Here is a 19993-nt window from a genome sequence, read left to right as displayed (position 1 = left end):
CAGTTTGATTGATTGGTTCGCGCTGCAGTGGGAGGCGTCGAGCAGAGAGCGCACGGCGCCGCGTCGTGGCTCCAGGCCGCCGCGGTGAAACTGGAGCGCGCGCGTGACATGCCGGGGCTGGACGTGACCACGCCGCTGGCAAATCCGACGCCGATGCCGGAGGCGACCGCGGCGCCGACGCTGGCGCATCCGACGGCCGCGGCTGGCGCGGGGAGTTGGTGCGTGGCGAGCCCGAGCGCGGGCGCGGCGGCGCTGCAGGTGGCGCTGGACTACGCGTGCGGGCAGGGCGCGGACTGCTCGCCGATCCAGCACGGCGGGAGCTGCGCCGACCCGGACACCGTGCGCGACCACGCCTCCTACGCCTTCAACTCTTTTTTTTCGAAAAGGACCGCTTTATTACTTAAAGGATTTAAGAATTACACCCGGCCTTTGCATAACTAAGATGCATACAGCCAAATAAGATCCTCTCACATAAAATAAAAATAAAGAGGCGAATTACAACAAAACATGTAGAGTCTGTATAACGCCTAATGTGGAGGGGGGTCAATCCTTAGATCATGCTGCCACCCATGTTGGGTAAAAGTATCCCTCGCCGTAGCCTCCAATCGTGTACACACCTCCGTAAACAAGTCTCGATTCTCCACACGTTGTAAAGAGGACCATAAACGAAGAGTCCCGGTACATCTATAGATAACCTGCAACAGAGAAGTACTTTTATCGTTAAAAACCTTATCATTTCTACATAGCCAAAGTGACCAAATAACGGCAAGCGCTCCCACCCTGAGAAGAGTTCTAAACCTGTGATCAATCCCATGTAACCAGTTGCCAAATACATTAGCAACACTACAGGGAGAATACAAGTCAGAAGCTATTTGGATGACTGACCATATAGAACAAGCCAATTTGCATTGGAAGAATAAATGTTTTATTGTCTCCCCATGGTGACAAAATACACATTGCGGGCTTCCATGCCAATTCCTCTTAATAAGGTTATCTTTAGTAAGAATGACTCCACGACGAAGATACCATGCAAAGATTTTATTCTTAAGAGGTATCTTCATCTTCCAGATCTTCTTGTTATAAACAACTGGCACATCGGACTGGATTAACGCTCTATACATAGAATCCACTGAGAATTGTCCATTTCCATGGAGGTTCCATCGGAATACATCAGACCCATGTGACAATTGCACCGTGGACAACCGTTGGAGCAGGATATTCCACGAATGGAGTCTGGGTCCAATTAAGTCTCTTCTGAACGTCACATTTGGCGGAAATGATTCCATTACCGTGGCGATAGTATCACCTTTGTGGCGCACAATGTTGTATAGAGCCGGATATTGTTCCCGGAGTGTGGCATTTCCTAGCCACTTGTCCTCCCAGAATCTAATTTCCGAGCCGTCCTTAATCGAGAAGGATCCATAGCAGAAGAAATATTTCTTCGTAGCCATTAGACCTGCCCAAAAGTGGGAATCCCCAGGCTTCCAATATACTTGGGATACCGCCTTGGAACCCACATATTTCCTCCTTAGGAGGGTTTGCCATACACCATCTTCCGTTAGTAATTTAAACAACCATTTGCCAAGGAGGGCCCTATTCTTAACCTCAAGGTCATGAATGCCCAACCCGCCTTGGTCTTTGGGACGGCAAACCACACTCCATTTAGCTAGTCGATATTTCTTTCTCTCGCTATCTCCTTGCCAAAAAAATCTTGATCGGAAGTAATCCAATCTATGTAAAACTCCTTTCGGTAACTGGAAGAAGAAAATCATATATAGTACCATATTACTAAGTACTGAATTTATGAGGACCAATCTTCCACCCAGAGACAACAGTTTACCTTTCCAACTGCTAAGTCTTTTTTGCAGTCTCTCCTCAACGTGTTTCCATTCAGCATTTGTGAGTCTCCTATAATGTATCGGTATCCCCAAATATGTGATCGCAAACTGACCCAACCCGCATCCGAATAGTTCAGCGTACAGGTGGGCCTCGTCTTGAGCCTCGCCGAAGCAAAACAATTCACTTTTATGAAAATTGATCTTTAGACCCGAGAGTTGCTCGAATGCTGATAAAATCAGTTTCAGATTTCTTGCTTTCTCGAGGTCATGATCCATGAAGAGAATCGTATCATCAGCATATTGAAGTATAGAGAGACCACCATCAACTAGATGATTTACTACCCCATCAATTTGGCCATCAACCTTGGCACGCTCAATCATGACCACTAGCATATCCGCCACTATATTGAATAGCATGGGCGATATCGAGTCACCCTGTCGCAATCCCTTCTTCGTTTGGAAATAGTGTCCAACGTCATCATTGACCTTAATGGCAACACTACCTCCAGAAACGAAGCTATGGATCATCGCGCCACTCTGCAGAAAATCCTTTCATTCTGAGAGTCTGTTGAAGAAAAGGCCACTTGACTTTGTCATAAGCCTTTTCAAAGTCTATTTTGAGTACCACCCCATTTAACTTTTTCCTGTGTAATTCATGGACTGTTTCATGAAGGATAACAACTCCATCTAGGATGTGTCTGCCTTGCATAAAAGCTGTCTGTGAAGGCCGAACCACATGTTCAGCAACGGAATTCAGCCTAATAGTCGCAACCTTCGTGAATATTTTAAAACTAACATTAAGGAGGCACATAGGTCTATATTGTTGTATCCTTTCAGCCTCATTAACCTTAGGTAATAAAATAATCTCACCGAAGTTTAAGCGAAACAATTCTAGTTGGCCAGCATGTAGGTCGGTAAACAAAAGTAGGAGATCCGGTTTGATGACTTCCCAGAATTTTTGATAGAACTCAGCGGGAAAACCATCCGGACCCGGGGCTTTGTTATGCTCCATTAGGAAAACCGCCTTTCTAACTTCCTCCTCGGAGTATGGGGCTGTTAGAAGGTTGTTTTCCTCATCAGAGACCTGAGGGATGTCATCTGTTCGGGTCTCATCCATCGAGAAGTTTCCTTCCTCTGGGCTCCAAACAGATTTTTATAATAATTAGTGATATAAGATTTAAGTTGCTCATGCCCCTCAATCACTCCCTCATCCTGTTGTAGGGAATGAATAATTTTCTTCCAGTGTCTGCCATTGGCGACTCCATGGAAATATCTAGTATTCGAATAACCTTTCAGGATAAATTGAGAGTTAGAATGTTGGTACCATTTGAGTTCCTCTTCACGCAGCATATTAGCTATCTGTGCATTCGAATGATTCTTGATTTCGATTTCATGCTCAGATAGAGGTCTAACCTCTGCTAAAGCTTCTAATTCATCAATGATAGATGAAAGACGAAGCTTCTCCTTTTTGAGGATACCCACTGTATGCCTGGCCCAACCACCAAGGAATTTACGTAATGCACGCATTTTGTTATTCCATCTGTGTATTGGGGTAGGCCCGACGACTGGTTTCTCGCACACTTCCTTGACCATGTCATGGAAGCCATCCCGAAGCAACCACCCAAGTTCGAACTTGAACTTGCGTCTATGTTGTGGTCATGGCAACCCAGTAGTTAGAAGAATGGGTGTGTGGTCTGATATAGCCTCGATACAAGGTAGAGCACGAACAGAAACCATAGGAAATTTTGATTCCCAGTCGGTATCCATTAAAACACGATCTAGTTTCTCATATGTCGGTTCCGGAAAACTGTTCACCCACATGAATTGTCTTCCAATCATAGAAACCTCTCGCAAATCTAGACTGTCGATGACATCATTGAAAAGGAAAGGCCAATGATTATCGAACCTACCGCGGCTTTTCTCATTTGGAAATCGAAGCAAGTTGAAATCCCCACCTATAAGAATGGGATAGGGATTATCTTTCGCCAGATTAACCAATTCATGAAGAAAATCGGCCTTGAACTCATCCTGGGCTGCCCCATACACGGCGACGAGGGTCCATGTGAAGTTGTCGGCCTTGCTGCGAATATGGAGTTTAACGTGAAACTCACCATTCGAAATAGCCAAAACATCCATAGTTCCTGTATTTACGCCAAGTAAAATGCCCCCAGAACGACCTCTAGGCGGTCGCGAAACCCAAGTAAAGTCTATCCTGCCCGAAAGACGGTTAAGCAGACTTACTGAGAAATCACGTCTCCCCGTTTCAGAGATAGCCAAAAAATCAAAATTGTATTCCCTATTACATTCTGCAATGAATAAATGTTTAGCCAAGTCACGAAGACCTCTGCTATTAAAAACATTTCATTCATGAGGAAACAATGGGAAATTTAGAACACTTTGCCCTCTTATGGGACTTACTATCTTTTTTCGAACGTGCGGTCTTTGATTTACGTCCGGATGATGTAAGCTCAATCAATGAACAAAGCCCGGGTTCATCTAGACCCATGTCCGAAACTGCCCCTACTAAATGAGAGAGTAGCTGACCATATGATGTGGCATGCAGCTCCTCCTCATCAGTACGGGAGACATAAGACTTGCTAGAAACACGTGGAGTAACTTTTAGTCGAAATAGAAATCTCCTTTTGATTCTTTCCAATACTAACACCCACATTATTCAACTTAGAAATGATGGTGGTATTGGAAAAGGCTAAAAAGGATTTGGATGATGACATAATACCTCGGTTGTCAAGGTTGTGTGCTGCTTTACGCCGCATAGCCTTGGCTAAGGAGTCCTCATCTGTGTCCATAGAACCATCTTCGGCAACCGTATGACGACAACTTCGGCGTGTAGGAGTCAACCCCAATTGTGGTCGTGGCGCCGGCTCTACTGCCGAAGGAGGGGATGATGGTGAAGTAGCAACCCCCTCCCTGAGAGTCTCAACCGCCGGCTCTAGCGATGAGGCCGCCGTTAGAAGCGTGTTAGGGACCAGCGTTACCTCGGGCGATGGTTGTTGCGAGTGCGTGGCTGCCGACGGAGGGGATGATGGTGGTGTAGAAATCCCATCTCCAACAGCAAGCGTCGAAGACGTGAATGTTGGTATCGTAGTGGTCGGTGTAGAAGAGGTCATCGTCGTTGATGATGAAGCGGCTTTGCACGGCTCCACCAGCTCCTGAACAGGGACGGTCGGGTCGGGGACGCAGCCTCCCAGGACCGGACCTTCCAAACCAACTATCGTGTCCGCCACCTGGACGCTTGTCGGCTGGGCGGGTGCAACCCGCGTGCTGCACAGGTGCTCGGTTGGCTGGAGTGGCATCAGCCCGAGCGCATGCATGTGGGACAGCTGGGTGGGACAAAATTACTGTTCTGACCCATTGTGCAAAGAAAATCCCGATTTGACCTCGTTCCAAATTTTTTTTCGTTTCTGACCTTTTTCGGTGACGCCAAGGTCCATGGCGTCTGGGTTACGAAGCAGACGCCAGGTACCCTGGCGTCTGGCCCCTGGCCCGCACTGCCCGCGTGCCCGTTGACCTGCTGACGTGGCAAAGGGGCCAGACGCCAGGGACCGTGGCGTCTGGCCCCGGTAAGTGGATAACGCCGCGGGGCCAGCCCACCCATCCCAATCTCATCTTCTCTGGCGTCTGGTTCGACGAACAGGGGGCAGTTCGTCGCCCCTTCTCTCCCTCCCACCACCCCCCTTGATCTACTCCATCAACCCCTCAAACTCACAGATCTGACCCCCCCAAGCTTCTTTGAGGTATTCTCCCCCATTCCCTCCAATTTGTTTTTGTTTTCCCCTCTTTGGTTGGATGCATTATTCAACACTAGGTGATGTTAGATGAGTAGATGGTTTCTTTTTTTAGGAAATTTTTTGTAGTTGATAGATGATTAGGTAGGCAGTAGATGATGTGTAGTTGAACATGTAGGTAAAATCAATTCCGTTTTGTGTATATGTTGTCCATAGGATTTTTTTTTGAATTAAGAGGGGTGATGAATATATGATTTGTGTATGTAAAATAGACTTTGGCATACTATATTTGGTTTGATAGATGATGTGTGTATGTGTAGATAATCCTATTGTTGGCATACTATATTTGCAAAAGATATGGTGAAATTTGGTACTCTAGATGATATGTATTTGCATATGTGACACCATATTATTTGACAAATTTATTTGATTGAGATGATGTTGGTATGTTTGAGAATAATTATGTGTGCATATGAAGAAGATAAAAATGTGAAGTGGTATGACAATATAGTTGAATATATAGATGGCAAATTTTTTTATGCAAAAGAGATGATGAAATTTGATTATTGTGTGTGACATGATTTGTTCAATAGAATGGCGGATGATGATTATGAAATTTATTTGATGGTGAAATTTGGTACTCTAGATGATATGTGTGCATATGTAGAAGAAAGAAATGATGTGGTTATGTTTGAGAAGAATGGTGTTTTCATATGGCATAAACTTGGAGAAGGAAATTGTTTGATATTGTTCATGTATTCATAGATGTTTGTGATTTGTTTTGTAGGATGGCAGATGGTGATGGTCCTTGGTGAAGGAAATATGCCCTAGAGGCAATAATAAATTTATTATTTATTTCCTTATAATCATGATAAATGTTTATTATTCATGCTAGAATTGTATTAACCGGAAACATAATACATGTGTGAATACATAGACAAACAAAGTGTCACTAGTATGCCTCTACTTGACTAGCTCGTTAATCAAAGATGGTTATGTTTCCTAACCATAGACAAAGGAGTTGTTATTTGATTAACGGGATCACATCATTAGTTGAATGATCTGATTGACATGACCCATTCCATTAGCTTAGCACCCGATCGTTTAGTATGTTGCTATTGCTTTCTTCATGACTTATACATGTTCCTATGACTATGAGATTATGCAACTCCTGTTTGCCAGAGGAACACTTTGGGTGCTACCAAACGTCACAACGTAACTGGGTGATTATAAAGGAGCATTACAGGTGTCTCCAAAGGTAGATGTTGGGTTGGCGTATTTCGAGATTCGGATTTGTCACTCCGATTGTCGGAGAGGTATCTCTGGGCCCTCTCGGTAATGCACATCACTTAAGCCTTGCAAGCATTGCAACTAAATGAGTTAGTTGCGGGATGATGCATTACAGAACGAGTAAAGAGACTTGCCGGTAACGAGATTGAACTAGGTATTGGAATACCGACGATCGAATCTCGGGCAAGTAACATACCGATGACAAAGGGAACGACGTATGTTGTTATGCGGTCTGACCGATAAAAGATCTTCGTAGAATATGTAGGAGCCAATATGGGCATCCAGGTCCCGCTATTGGTTATTGACCAGAGACGTGTCTCGGTCATGTCTACATTGTTCTCGAACCCGTAGGGTCCGCACGCTTAAGGTTACGATGACAGTTATATTATGAGTTTATGCGCTTTGATGTACCGAAGGTTGTTCGGAGTCCCGGATGTGATCACGGACATGACGAGGAGTCTAGAAATGGTCGAGACATAAAGATTGATATATTGGAAGCCTATGTTTGGATATCGAAAGTGTTTCGGGTGAAATCGGGATTTTACCGGAGTACCGGGGAGGTTACCGGAACCCCCCGGGAGCTAAATGGGCCATGATGGGCCTTAGTGGAAAAGAGAAGAGGCAGCCCTACATGGGCTGCACGCCTCCCCCTTCCCCTAGTCCTATTAGGACTAGGAGAGGTGGCCGGCCCCCTCTCTCTCTTTTCCCCCTCCGCGAATCCTATTCCAACTAGGATTGGGGGGGGGGGGAATCCTACTCCCAGAGGGAGTAGGACTCTCCTGGCGCGCCTCCTATGGCCGGCCAGCCTCCCCCCTCTAGTCCTTTATATACTGAGGTAGAGGCACCCTAGAACACACAAGTTGATCCATGTGATCTATTCCTTAGCCGTGTGCGGTGCCCCCAGCCACCATAATCCTCGATAATACTGTAGCGGAGTTTAGGCGAAGCCCTGCTGCTGTGGATCAAGATCATCACCACGCCGTCGTGCTGACGGAACTCTTCCCCGACACTTTGCTGGATCGGAGTCCGGGGATCGTCATCGAGCTGAACGTGTGCTCGAACTCGGAGGTGCCGTAGTTTCGGTGCTTGATCGGTTGGATCGTGAAGACGTACGACTACTTCCTCTACGTTGTGTCATCGCTTCCGCAGTCGGTCTACGTGGGTACGTAGACAACACTCTCCCCCCTCGTTGCTATGCATCACATGATCTTGCGTGTGCGTAGGAAATTTTTTGAAATTACTACGAAACCCGACACTTGGTATGACGGATTAATCGATGAGTGGGATAAGGAGCATCATGCTCGTGCCATTGAGAATGGATAGGTAAGAAGCAAGACTGGGTCAATTTTCGTTGTTTCTCATTTGTGTTCTTGTATTGATTATTAAAACATCACTTTATTTGCAGCAAGCAGTTGCTATGCGCATGAGGGGTCATTCCGCTGATGACTTTGATTACGACCCACGGTATGAGGCTTACATTCGGAGATTGGGTCTTCTCCCATTCGTGTTGCGGTTTAAGTGACGCGCTCCGCCGGTGAACCACGCGGCGCTGACCGCACTTGTGGATCGTTGGAGGCCGGAGACTCACTCGTTCCACCTTCCATGTGGGGAGATGACGATGACCCTACAGGACATGGCTATGATAAGCGGCCTTCCTATCAACGGACAAGCTGTTACCGGTCACCGGTCGTGCAGCGTGTAATTGGCGAGAACGGACTGCCGATTAATTGGTTCAGCCCGAGCCCTCAGGAAGGCAAGGCCGATACCGCGAAAGTGAGGCATTCTTGGCTAAAAATGGTCAGAGGAAACACCAATCCGTGCCCTCAGGATGCCAATGACGTGGTTGTGCAGCAGTACGCGCGGGCCTATCTTTGGTATGTACTAACCAAGGTAGTCTTCTCAGATGCAACCGGGAACTCAGCCCTCTGGATGTTCTTGGAGCTACTCAATAACTGGGATACCCAGTATAGCTGGGGTTCGGCCGCACTAGCATATTTGTATCGTCAGGTAAGAGATATTTGCAACCATTTATCTTGCATTTGTCATGCGCCTCCATATCTAACATGTTTGTTTGATTGCAGCTTGAACTTGGCGTGTCGGAGGAAGGGAGATACATCCTCATTGTCTGGGTTTGTTTGGAGCCTATCCGTGTGGATGTGGGAGCGGAGCGGATCCCGGTTGGACGACCCGAATTCAAGAACCCCCTCATGGCAAACCCACGGGGTAATCATGACGGGTTGCATGATGATGATCCATATCGGCGCCCTACGCTTGCTTACTATTGGGAACAAGTGACAGTCTACACAGGAAGCTCGCATGTGCGATACAAGTGCTATATGAACGAGCTGGACACCTTGACTGCTGAGCAGGTTTTGAGAAGTTCGATGAGATAAAATTTAGTCAAGAATGAAACTTGTAGCTAACAATGTATCTCTTTGTTTTGCAGGTATATTGGTTGCCTTATGTGGAAGATCATGACTTTGATCTTAATGAGATGTGCACGCGTGATAGCCATCTTTGGCGGGCGAGGTGCCTAATGATATGCTTGTTCGCAGTCGAGTGGCACTTTGTAGACCGTGTGGCAAGACAATTTGGAAGAAGACAAGATATTCCAATTGAGGAGAGCAAGGAGGAAATGCTATCTCTGCATCGGTGAGCAAGCATGCCTTGAGTATGTAGTAGAGTATTGAATAAATCAATGTTTGCTAATGCTTTGTTCCGTGCATCATTTGTAGGTTCGATCGAAGGAACAATCAGGATATATCGGATTGGGCAAACAAACACCGTGCATGGATAGAATTTTGGAATCAAAGAGACACACTAGTGCAATCAGAGAATAGACCTCACAATCAGTCAGCATATCAGAAGTATCAAGTGTGGTATGCGGATCGTTATCGGTTAAAGCTAAAGCCTGGTTGGACTCACGAGGAGTGGTCGGAGTTGGTGTCTGAAGACCCGGAGACTGCAGAAGGTTATCATACCTTCAACACGGCTGTGAGAGACACCAGAGGGGCTCACGTTGACTATGCACCGATGCATGATGAAATGGTAGTCTGTTTGACCTATTCTAACAAACTCTCATGCATCATGTTGTCTTCTTTCAAATACATAAGTTTGGTTTGTTCATGAATTGCAGGGAAGATCGTTGCTTCTGTGCGTCAACGATGCCAATGTTGCACTGAGTCATCCACCTGGTGGTGTATTATCTGAGAGGACTCTTAGGAGCACGATGGAGGTGTGATCAATATATTATAAAAGTTTCTTTTCGCGGATTATTTATTTGTATCTCATATCATAGCATATTTTGTGTTGTTGCAGAAGTTCAAGAAGCGGTTCCATAAGATGGCAGCAATGCTTTCTTGCCATGGTGCTCAGTCCAGTGACGTGTATGCACCTGGTACCCGCGCCAGAGCTAATAGACGGCGTTATATCCAGAACGATGAGGACATGGAGGAGGAGGTCCATGAAGAGGAGCCATCACATCAAGAGGAGCCAACACAAGATGAGGAGCATGAGTATGATGCAACACATCAAGAGGATCATGAGTATGATGTTGATGCTCCACAACCATCACAGGTTACACAACCGACACAAGGCAATGCTCGCTCTAGGAAAGGCAAAGCCATAGCTAAGACACCAGGCAAGAAAGGTAGAAAGAAGACATGGAATACACAATTCCATAGTCCGGAGTATCCTCATCAGCTTATCCCAACAGGAATGCAAAGATATAAGGCCAACATTGAGGTGGAGGAGGAGGCATACAACGAGGAGGAGGAGGAGGCTAGCGAAGAGGAGGAGCCTACACTTGCAACCATTGTGAAGAGAGGAAGGAGGAAGTGAGCTTCTTGTTTGGAAGTGCATGAACTAGGTGGCGTTTGTATGCATGAACTTGGTGTCGTGCTAAAAACTTCTTAGGTTGTCTTGAATTTGGTGTCTTATGTATGCACTTGGTACCATATGTATGCACTTGGTGTCTTATGTATGCTTGAATTTGTCGTGATGAAAAATCTATGAACTTGTCGTTTGTATGCTTACATTTGTCATGGTGAAAGTTGTGTGAAATGTGCTATCTTCTGTGTTGTATGAACCTATCATATGAATATATATGTGCTATCTTCTTGTGTCAAACAGCAAGTTCAAAATAATCTACAGGGTCCCAGACGCCAGGGTCCTTGGCGTCTGGTTTCAAGTCAGGGGACCAGACGCCACAGTCTCTGGCGTCTGGGGGTCGACTGGAAGCAAAAGCAGAGTCCTGGACAGCAGAAACAGGGCACCCAGACGCCAGGGTCCTTGGCGTCTGGACCTGGTGTAGTACTTTTTTCATTTTGTTCATATTTTGTTCTAGCACCCAAACACCTATAGTATGGAATGACATAGATATTTTGTTCTAGCAAACACCTATAGTATCGAATGACAAACATTAGTGTTCACATAATAGCAAATGACAAGCATAGTTATCACATAATCTCAAATTACACAAATAGTCTCGAATGAGAAGTTCATCACATAATCTCAAATTACACAAATAGTCTCGAATGACATAAGTAGTTCATGACCACGATGGTCCACGATAGTTGAAACGACATGAACATCACATATAACTCGGTTTCCTGTAGCAATGCAAGTCAATAACCCTTTTCCATTTCCATTCTTGCAGCATTTCTTGAATCTTGTCATCATGAGTTATGTCAACCAATTTTCTTTCTCCGGGGCCATCTGACTGCTTCCTGCTGACGTAGTACACAAAATCCTCTTCCTTCAACCCTTGCTTCAACATGAATTTAGTCTTCAACCAATCAAAAGTGAGGTCCACTTCACTAACTTGCACAACACATGGAGAAAAGCCTTGGACATGAACAACAGGGCTAAGCACCCACTGAGTACCATTAGCCATCTACAACACACAAATCTCTTAGTACCTAACCTATGATACATTAAACCACGTGGAAAACAAACAAACTAGGGTTTACACAAAACTATGATACTGGAGATCCTGAAACCAACCAATAAGTGGGGGTGTAGTTGATTTACCTTCTAGTTTCGAAATCCTGAAGATCCAACGGTGAAACCGGACCGATTCGTGAGAGATTTGAGGGGGGGTTATGGTACTGGATGAGAGTGAGTGGACGAGAGGGCTAGAGGTGAGAGTGAGAGTGAGTGGAGATGAAAGGAATGACAGGGGTAGAGGTGGGGTGGAGATGAATGGATGAGAGGGGTAGAGGTGGGCCCAAAGAATCTTATCCACACGATATTTGCTCTCTGGATAGGATAAGGACCCAGACGCCAGGGTCTTTGGCGTCTGGCTATGCACACTTGCAAAATGCTCTCTGGATCGGGCATCAGACAGATCAGACAGGTGTCTGTTTACCTGCGCGAGCAAAACGATCCAGACGCCAGGGACCCTGGCGTCTGGGTGTGCACTTATGCAAACAGGAAAAAAGCTCTCTGGATAGGGACCCAGACGCCAGGGTCCCTGGCGTCTGGATCGTTTTGCTCGCGCAGGTAAACAGACACCTGTCTGATCTGTCTGATGCCCGATCCAGAGAGCATTTTGCAAGTGTGCACACCCAGACGTGGCACATTTGCAAACTAGGCAAAGTGCTCTCTTTTAAACTTGTTGCACACATTTTTAAACATTGGAAATCAAAAAAAAATATGAACAAAGCATAGTTTGCACATAAGTAGTTCATGACCACACAAGGTCTCGAATAACAAGTTCACACACGATGTCTCGAATGACATAAGTAGTTCATGACCACACAAGGTCTCGAATAACAAGTTCATACATTAAACAAAGTCTCGACAGTTCATCATCGACGCCGGTGCCTTTCCATTTGTCTACTGAGTAGTACGGGGCCACTTTCCCTTCTTGTCACGTGCCTCGTCCTCCTCTCGTGCATCGCGAGCCCTTGCAAGTTTTCTTGCCCTCTCTTCTTGACGAGCCTCCTTCTCTTTGCGTGCCCTCTCTTGTTCACGCTTCTTGCGCTCACGAGACTCCTTCTCACGACGCTCCCGCTCCAATCCCCGTGCATAGGACTCCTCGAGTAGGCGCTGCCTCCGTAACCAATCTCGACGTTGGTCCTCTTGGACATCTTTTGGTACCTCATGATCTATCCAAGTGAAGTACTTGCAAAGTGGAGGAGGGGACTACATATAAACCATGATTTTGTTAGACATATGAGTGACAACTTGTTGATGTTTTTTGTATGTACACCTAACATACCGGTGGTATGTCATATGCGTTAGTTGGCCTTCGACGATCATGTGCATAGTTGGGACACACGAAAAACCTTCTACCTTCTGTCCATGACTTGTTGCGGTCAGTGGACACCTTCAGCTTGCAAACATCACCACACCAACATGGTGGTGTGGGCACATCCTTCTCCTTCTCCTTGTCCAAACTGGCCTCCATCCACGTCTTCGGCATGTCCTCTTGGTCCGCGCACGCCGGCCTCGTCCTGGAACCGGATGAAGCCATGCCTACAAAAAGAACAATTGTTAGCACAAGACATAAAGAGAGTAAATGCGTAAATACAGTAAATGAATAAATGCTAGGAATTGTATGAACAAATAATATACCATTATTATTAGATCAACCATATGGATTAAGCAAATAACCGAAGGCCGATCCATTATCAACCATTCCTCTACGACCACCACCACCTCTAGCACTTGTGCTTCCTCTCCGACCACCACCACCTCTAGCACTTGTGCCTGCTCGACCACCACCTCTAGCACTTGTGCTAGCTCGACCACCACCTCTAGCACTTGTACTCCCTCTACGAACACTAGCACCTCTAGCACTTGTGCTCCCTCTACGACCACCACTACCACCTCTGACACTTGTGCTTCCTCGACCACCACCACCGTCACCTCTTCCCCCTCGTTCACCATCGGTGCCGCCTCCACGACTTGTTTTTCTTTTTTTGGTTTTCTTATTCTTGCATGTCCGCTCATTGTGTCCCCCTTCACCGCACACCCCACAGTTGATAATGTCAGGAGCCTCCATGAAATGACCGCTACCAAATTGTTTCATGCCAGTGTATCCAGCCAGGTCATCTATATCACCCCTGAACCTCTTAGTTCTCCTTCTACCCTTCGTCTCCACCTTCAGAAGAGGGTCTGGCCTAATATGAGGGCCATGGTACTCAGGCCACTGTGATTGGTCCAAGAAAGGGTGAAATCTTGGCGCCCATGTCAACCTAGTAGCTTCCACATGGAACTCTTGCATCCTCACGGTTTTCCATCATTAACATGTATGTTTCTCGCCTTCGCCGCCGTTATCAAATGCGAGCATGGCCAATGATACTTACTAGGCCTCTCGCACTGGCACCACCGAGTCTTCAGTTTCACCTCAAATGCAGCACCACCATATTGTCTACCGTCTCGTGTTGTGCCACCTGGCTCATCAATTTGATAGATCATTTCAAGTCTATCGAATATGATAACTTGTTGCCGTGAAGACTTGCTTGCTTGTAACTGCAACCATTCATCAACCTTTTCCGGATAATCCTTTTTTTCACCTATCCATTTTGCACTCTCTTCAGAATGCCTCTGAAAGTACTCATTAACCTTGAAGAAGGTGTACTCCACTATTGCAGTCACCGGCAATGCACGAGCACCCTTCAACACATTGTTGAAACATTCTACGAGATTGCTCGTCATGTCGCCATATCGCCAACCACCATCGTCATGAGTGCGTGCCCACTTGTGCTTCTCGCTTAAATTCCTAGTTAAGAACTCTTTTCCCCCTTCGTTCACCACTGCAAAGAGTTTGTTGTACCGAGCATCGAAACCTTGCGTGGTGAAGGCCACACATACATGGGTAAGGTCTTTGCTGAGCTCCTTGCTCTTACATGCCCGGTAAAAGTTGGCCACGAAATGCCTCATGCACCATCTGTGGTGAAGCTTTGGAAATCCTGGAATAACAATGTCCATTGCCTTGAGTATGCCATGATGCCGGTCCGATATGATGCATACCTCCCTAGCCCCAATCACGTTGTGCCTAACATGACCCATGAACCACTCCCAGTTGTCTTGGTGCTCGGAAGGCACCAAAGCAAATGCACACGGCAACACGTTGTCGTTTGATGAGTGCGCCATTGCTACCATTAGTGTGCCCTTATATCTACCGGTCAAGAACGTGCCATCTATAGACAAGACCGGACGACAATGCTGAAACGCCTCCACACATTGTCCATAACTCCAGAAGGCACGGTGGAACACTCCCTCGTGATCCTCGACCACATGAAACATGCCCGGGTTCCTATGTGCAATCGCGGCCAACAACCTTGGGAGCTGGTTGTATGCTTCTTCATAACCACCATACAACATCCTAATAGCATTTGCCTTTGCCTTCCATGCCTTCCCATACTTGACTTCATAACCAAATTGTTTTTTCACCGTCCGCATGAGAAACCTCACTTTCACAGTGGGATCAAAGGCTATGTCTTTCATCCATTTGTATCCGAGATACTCAAATGTGAGTTGACGGTGTGTCTTTCTAAGTCGTTTCGATGGCAGTTTGCATCTATGAGTGGTATCACAACTTTTCAACACACATTCTTCAGTTTCTTTAAGCTTTCTTGCACGAACCTTCCACGTGCATTCCTTTTGCTCACACACCACGGTGTAACGCAACTTCATGTCCGAGTGCTCAACATAAATTGGCCTATGGTTTCGAATGGCATAGTCAGCCAACCAAAACTTCAGCATAGGCAAGCTTAGAAACTTCAATCCTTTCTTCAAATAAGCATTCTCGTCCTCATTCTCCACCCTTGGTTCTCCTGGATCCGGGCATGGTGTTGGCTCAATCGCCGTCATTCTCATTCCACCGTCAACAACAGCTTTATGGGCAAGGCTGAGATCTTTAAACAAGTGAGTTCTTTTTTGTAAGCCCGTCAGCTCAAAGTGGATTTGGTTCTCCTCCTTTGTGAATCCATCCTCGTCCAACTATTCAACTAGACCCTCGTCATCCGAGTCATACGCATATTGACGCCTAAAAGGCAAGTCACGATCCATGTCCTTTTGCGCTATGTACGCATTCAAGTCACCAACATCATTACCATGAAACCCTTCCTCCTGCTCTTTGTCGTCATCATAAACATCTTCATCCTCTTGAATTACTTCGTCACTAGCAATCACCTCAACTTCATTTGCTTGGCTAGTTGGTGGTTGGCTAGAAGCATTGGGGGCATACAACTCAACCTCATTTGCTTTGATAGATGGTACACGGGGACGTGGTGGGGGATAAACATTGGGGGCATCAACCACAACCCTATGCTCAACAAGTGGCACCATTGTCCTCTCGCTCATGTCATCCATTGGGGAAGATACATGCCGGTTCAAATCAATGGTAAACCGAGGAGATTCAACCTTGGTGGCAAACAATTCAAGTGACTTGTCTTCCGATTGGGATACCTTTTCCTTGTATACATCCCAATGCAAATCCGAGGTGATAGGCATACTTTTCAAGCGAGATTTGGCTCCAACTCCAACATCATACCTTCCTATTAACTTAACATCAACATTGGTGTCCATCCACTCTAAGACTTGTCTCACTTTTGCAATAACATCCTCATAGCTAGGGCTTGTATCAAAAACCAATGGTTCCTCACCCGTGTCGGCATTGTTACTCAAGAATGCCTCCTTGTCCATGTAATGAACATTAACAAGTCTCTCCATCTAAAAATAACATGAATGGATTTAAGACTTCAATGAGAGTTGGTGTGCTTATCCAAATACATCTAATTCTATCCAAATCATATCAAGACTAAATTATTGGTGATGTCCACAAAAGTATCACTAATTAACACACACTAAGCAAAGTTAACCCTAATCACTAACTAACCCTAACCCCCAATCTTTCTACTCAACAAGCATATATTCCTACTACACACCATGCATAGCACTATATTATCAAAGTTAACCAAGCCATTCACACTAACATAAGGGAGAAAACATGAACTAGGGTTCCACCAACATGTATAAAATGCAACCAAAATAACAAGATTTGACAAAAAAATAATTGGATGATTTGGGGGAGATTAACAAGAGCAACAAAGTGATGGAAAGATCCACCTAAGGGATGTACCTTTTGGAGAGGATTTGAGGGGGAGCTTGAGGGGTAGGAGAGAGTGTGAGAGCTCCAAGTGTTCTTCAAGCTCGGGTTGTGGATTGGGAAAGTGTGTGGGGTGGGTCCCACACACTTTCCCCAAGGGTTATTTTGTTACCAGGGCCAGACGCCAGGGTTCCTAGCGTCTGGCCCCTTTGCCATGTCAGCAGGTCAACGGGCACGCGGGCAGTGCGGGCCAGGGGCCAGACGCTAGGGTCCCTGGCGTCTGCTTCGTAACCCAGACGCCAGGGATCTTGGCGTCACCGAAAAAGGTCAGAAACGAAATTTATTTTGAAACGAGGTCAAATCGGGATTTAGTTAGCCCTATAGGTCAGAACAGTAATTTTGTCCCGGCTGGGTGTTTCCCAGCTGCTCGGTCGACTGGAATGGCACCGGACGTAGTGCATGCATATGAGAAGGCTGGACATGCACGTCCTTTGTACTCCCTCCGTTCCTAAATACTTGTCTTTCTAGGCATTTCAACAAGTGACTACATACAGAGCAAAATGAGTGAATCTACACTCTAAAATATGTCTACATACATCCGTATGTAGTAGTCATTCGAAATGTCTAGAAAGACAAATATTTAGGAATGGAGGGGTATTACCCATCAGCTTGTACTGCATGGTTGGCATCTGTCCAGTTGCATGTATGTGCGATCGATCCTTCGTGTCCTCTCATGGCCGAGACGCCATTGGGTAGCCCGACCACAAGACCTTCATACGCCGACGTAGATAAGCCCATGTAAAATCATGCAACATGGTCCCACCCCTTGACTCAACAGGATTTTGAATCGGCGCCGATCGCGTCTCCGTTAATCCCGCTGATCTGGACGGGGTCGCTACTGGGCGTGGCGAAGACGCCGCAACAGCCACGAAGGAGCGGACTACGCCGGCAGCAGGAGTTGAAGACATCGTTGGCAGGGGGGACGTTGACGATGAGGTCGCTGTCGACTTGGACGAAACTGGCGGCCGAGACGCCATTGGGTAGCCCGACCACAAGGCCTTCATACGCCGATGTAAATATGCCCATGTAAAATCATGCAATATGGGTCCACCCGTTGACTCAGCAGCATTTTGAATAGGCGTTGACCGTGTCTCCGTCAATCCCGCCGATCTGGGCGACAGAGCCGGCGTTGGAGAGCCACCGGGAACCACTGCGGGCACGTGCTTGGCCGCAGCCAAGAACTGGCCCAACACGGGCGGCGGCGTGATCCGGCGCGGCGGCAGGGGGCCTCTCCATGCGCCCATCCGAGGAGCGCGTGACACCCTCAAGCCAGACGCCGAGGATGGAGTTCTCTTGCGTGGCGATGTAGTCGTCGTTGATCCAATCGGTGGTGTATCCCTTGACTGATCCTTCGTCCCATCTTCCATGGCATCGATCTGAACCTTGCAAGACATCAACTCCATACCTGCGTGGCCTGAGGTAGTCTCCGACGGCGGGGACGATTGTCTCTCCCAGAACCGTGACGCCGGGGTTGGAAACCCGGCATCCTTCCAAAATTCCTGCACGATCTCGGCCTCCGTCTTCCTTCTCCGGCGAACCACCGGGGTCCACTCTGTAGATGTCTCATCATCAGCTAGCACATCCATCGCCATCCTGATCCCAACGGCCGGCCCGCCCTCCTCATCGGAAGATCCATAATCCGAGCCGAGGCATGAGAACCGAGATCCACTGGAACCCCCTGGCTTGTAGGACGACGCCGGTGAGGGCACGGTAGGCCGGATCGCCAGCGTTAGGCGGCGCCCGCGAGTCTCCATCCCACCCCGAGCAGCGTGGGTTAGCGATCTGGAGGACCTGGCTGTAGCGATCACGAGGGCCTGGCTGTAGTGTTCGTACGGAGGCAGGGAGCGAGCGGAAGGGTTGGGATCGGGGTGCTCAGGAGATCGGGAGGGTTGGGATCGGGGTGCAGTTCGATCTGGAGGGAGCGAGCGGGAGGATAGGCTGCGGCGGCGGCGCCGGCCACAACGATCGCTTTCGCCTGGCTTTCGATCTCTCAAAACCTAAAAAAAATCTTCGAAGAACCTCGTCCAGACCAGCTGCGACTTCGCCGGCGCCGCCATCCTCACCAGCACCGATCCCAGCACCACCTCCTGCAAGTACCCATCCACCAGGTTGGTAACCATCAATTCCTAACTAAGCCGCCGTCTTCCCTTTTCTTTGTCTGATCGGAGCGACGACTGGCATGCATGCAGCACCGGTGCATCCATCCTGAACACGACGAATCCGATGACCCCGGTGGCCCCGATGTTCGGATCCCCTCCCGGGGGCTCCTACAACTCCCCTCCTGGTCCTGGCGGCTACTACAACTCCCCTCCTCTCTACGGGTCCATGTCGCCTCCGGACTACGGCGGCAGCATCAGCTCCGCCACGGCGATGATGCCGGGCAGCAAGAGCACGACGGCCGTCACAACGACGCTGACGTGCCTCCTCGTCACGACGATGTCCCTCGGCCTGCACAAGTAAGAAGCGAAGTTCACATGCTTTTTACTCGCGCGCAAGTGCACTTGGAGGCCAGAATGAACCGAAGAGGATTCAGATGAACAGGCACCAATTACATCCAGAAAACAGGGGAGGCGCCATGACAGAAGCAGAGTAGCAAATGGGCAATGGCCGCCGGGCAGGCTGGTAGTAGTCAGTCAGTGTTGCAAATATTTGTAGCGGTAGTCAGTGTCAGCGAGTTTTGGCGTATGTTTCAGATGGGATGTTTGTACTTGCATGACATATTTCTCCATTGTGGAGGAGAAAATTATATCTTGTATAAACCATGTTTTGGCTTGCCAAGTATTGGCAATGCCAAATATTACCATCGAACCAATTATCCTCATAGAATGTATGAGATGTCAACAATATTTATTTTGTGTGGTTAAGATTTGTACTTGATCGAGCTTCAAGCCAATCACACACATGTTATATGGCTTTATTTTTATTTTTAGGGTTTTTATTAGTTTTGCCACCGGCTGTCTAACGCTACTCAGTTTTGCCACTAAACATTTTCACTACTC

General features: G+C 47.2%; 1 protein-coding gene across 1 annotated transcript; it reads left to right on the top strand.

The window, feature by feature from the left end:
* Nucleotides 1-21: 21 nt before the first annotated feature.
* LOC125533174 (PLASMODESMATA CALLOSE-BINDING PROTEIN 3-like) lies at nucleotides 22-19454 on the top strand (the record flags this gene model as incomplete). Its single annotated transcript, XM_048696924.1, has 3 exons — nucleotides 22-390; nucleotides 19011-19102; nucleotides 19184-19454. Coding segments are annotated over 3 exons (732 nt in total), but the record flags the coding sequence as incomplete, so codon positions are not given.
* Nucleotides 19455-19993: the final 539 nt, after the last annotated feature.

This window comes from Triticum urartu, chromosome 1 (assembly GCF_003073215.2).
Source record: "Triticum urartu cultivar G1812 chromosome 1, Tu2.1, whole genome shotgun sequence".
NCBI lineage: Eukaryota > Viridiplantae > Streptophyta > Magnoliopsida > Poales > Poaceae > Triticum > Triticum urartu.
This window is presented reverse-complemented; position numbering and strand designations above follow the sequence as displayed.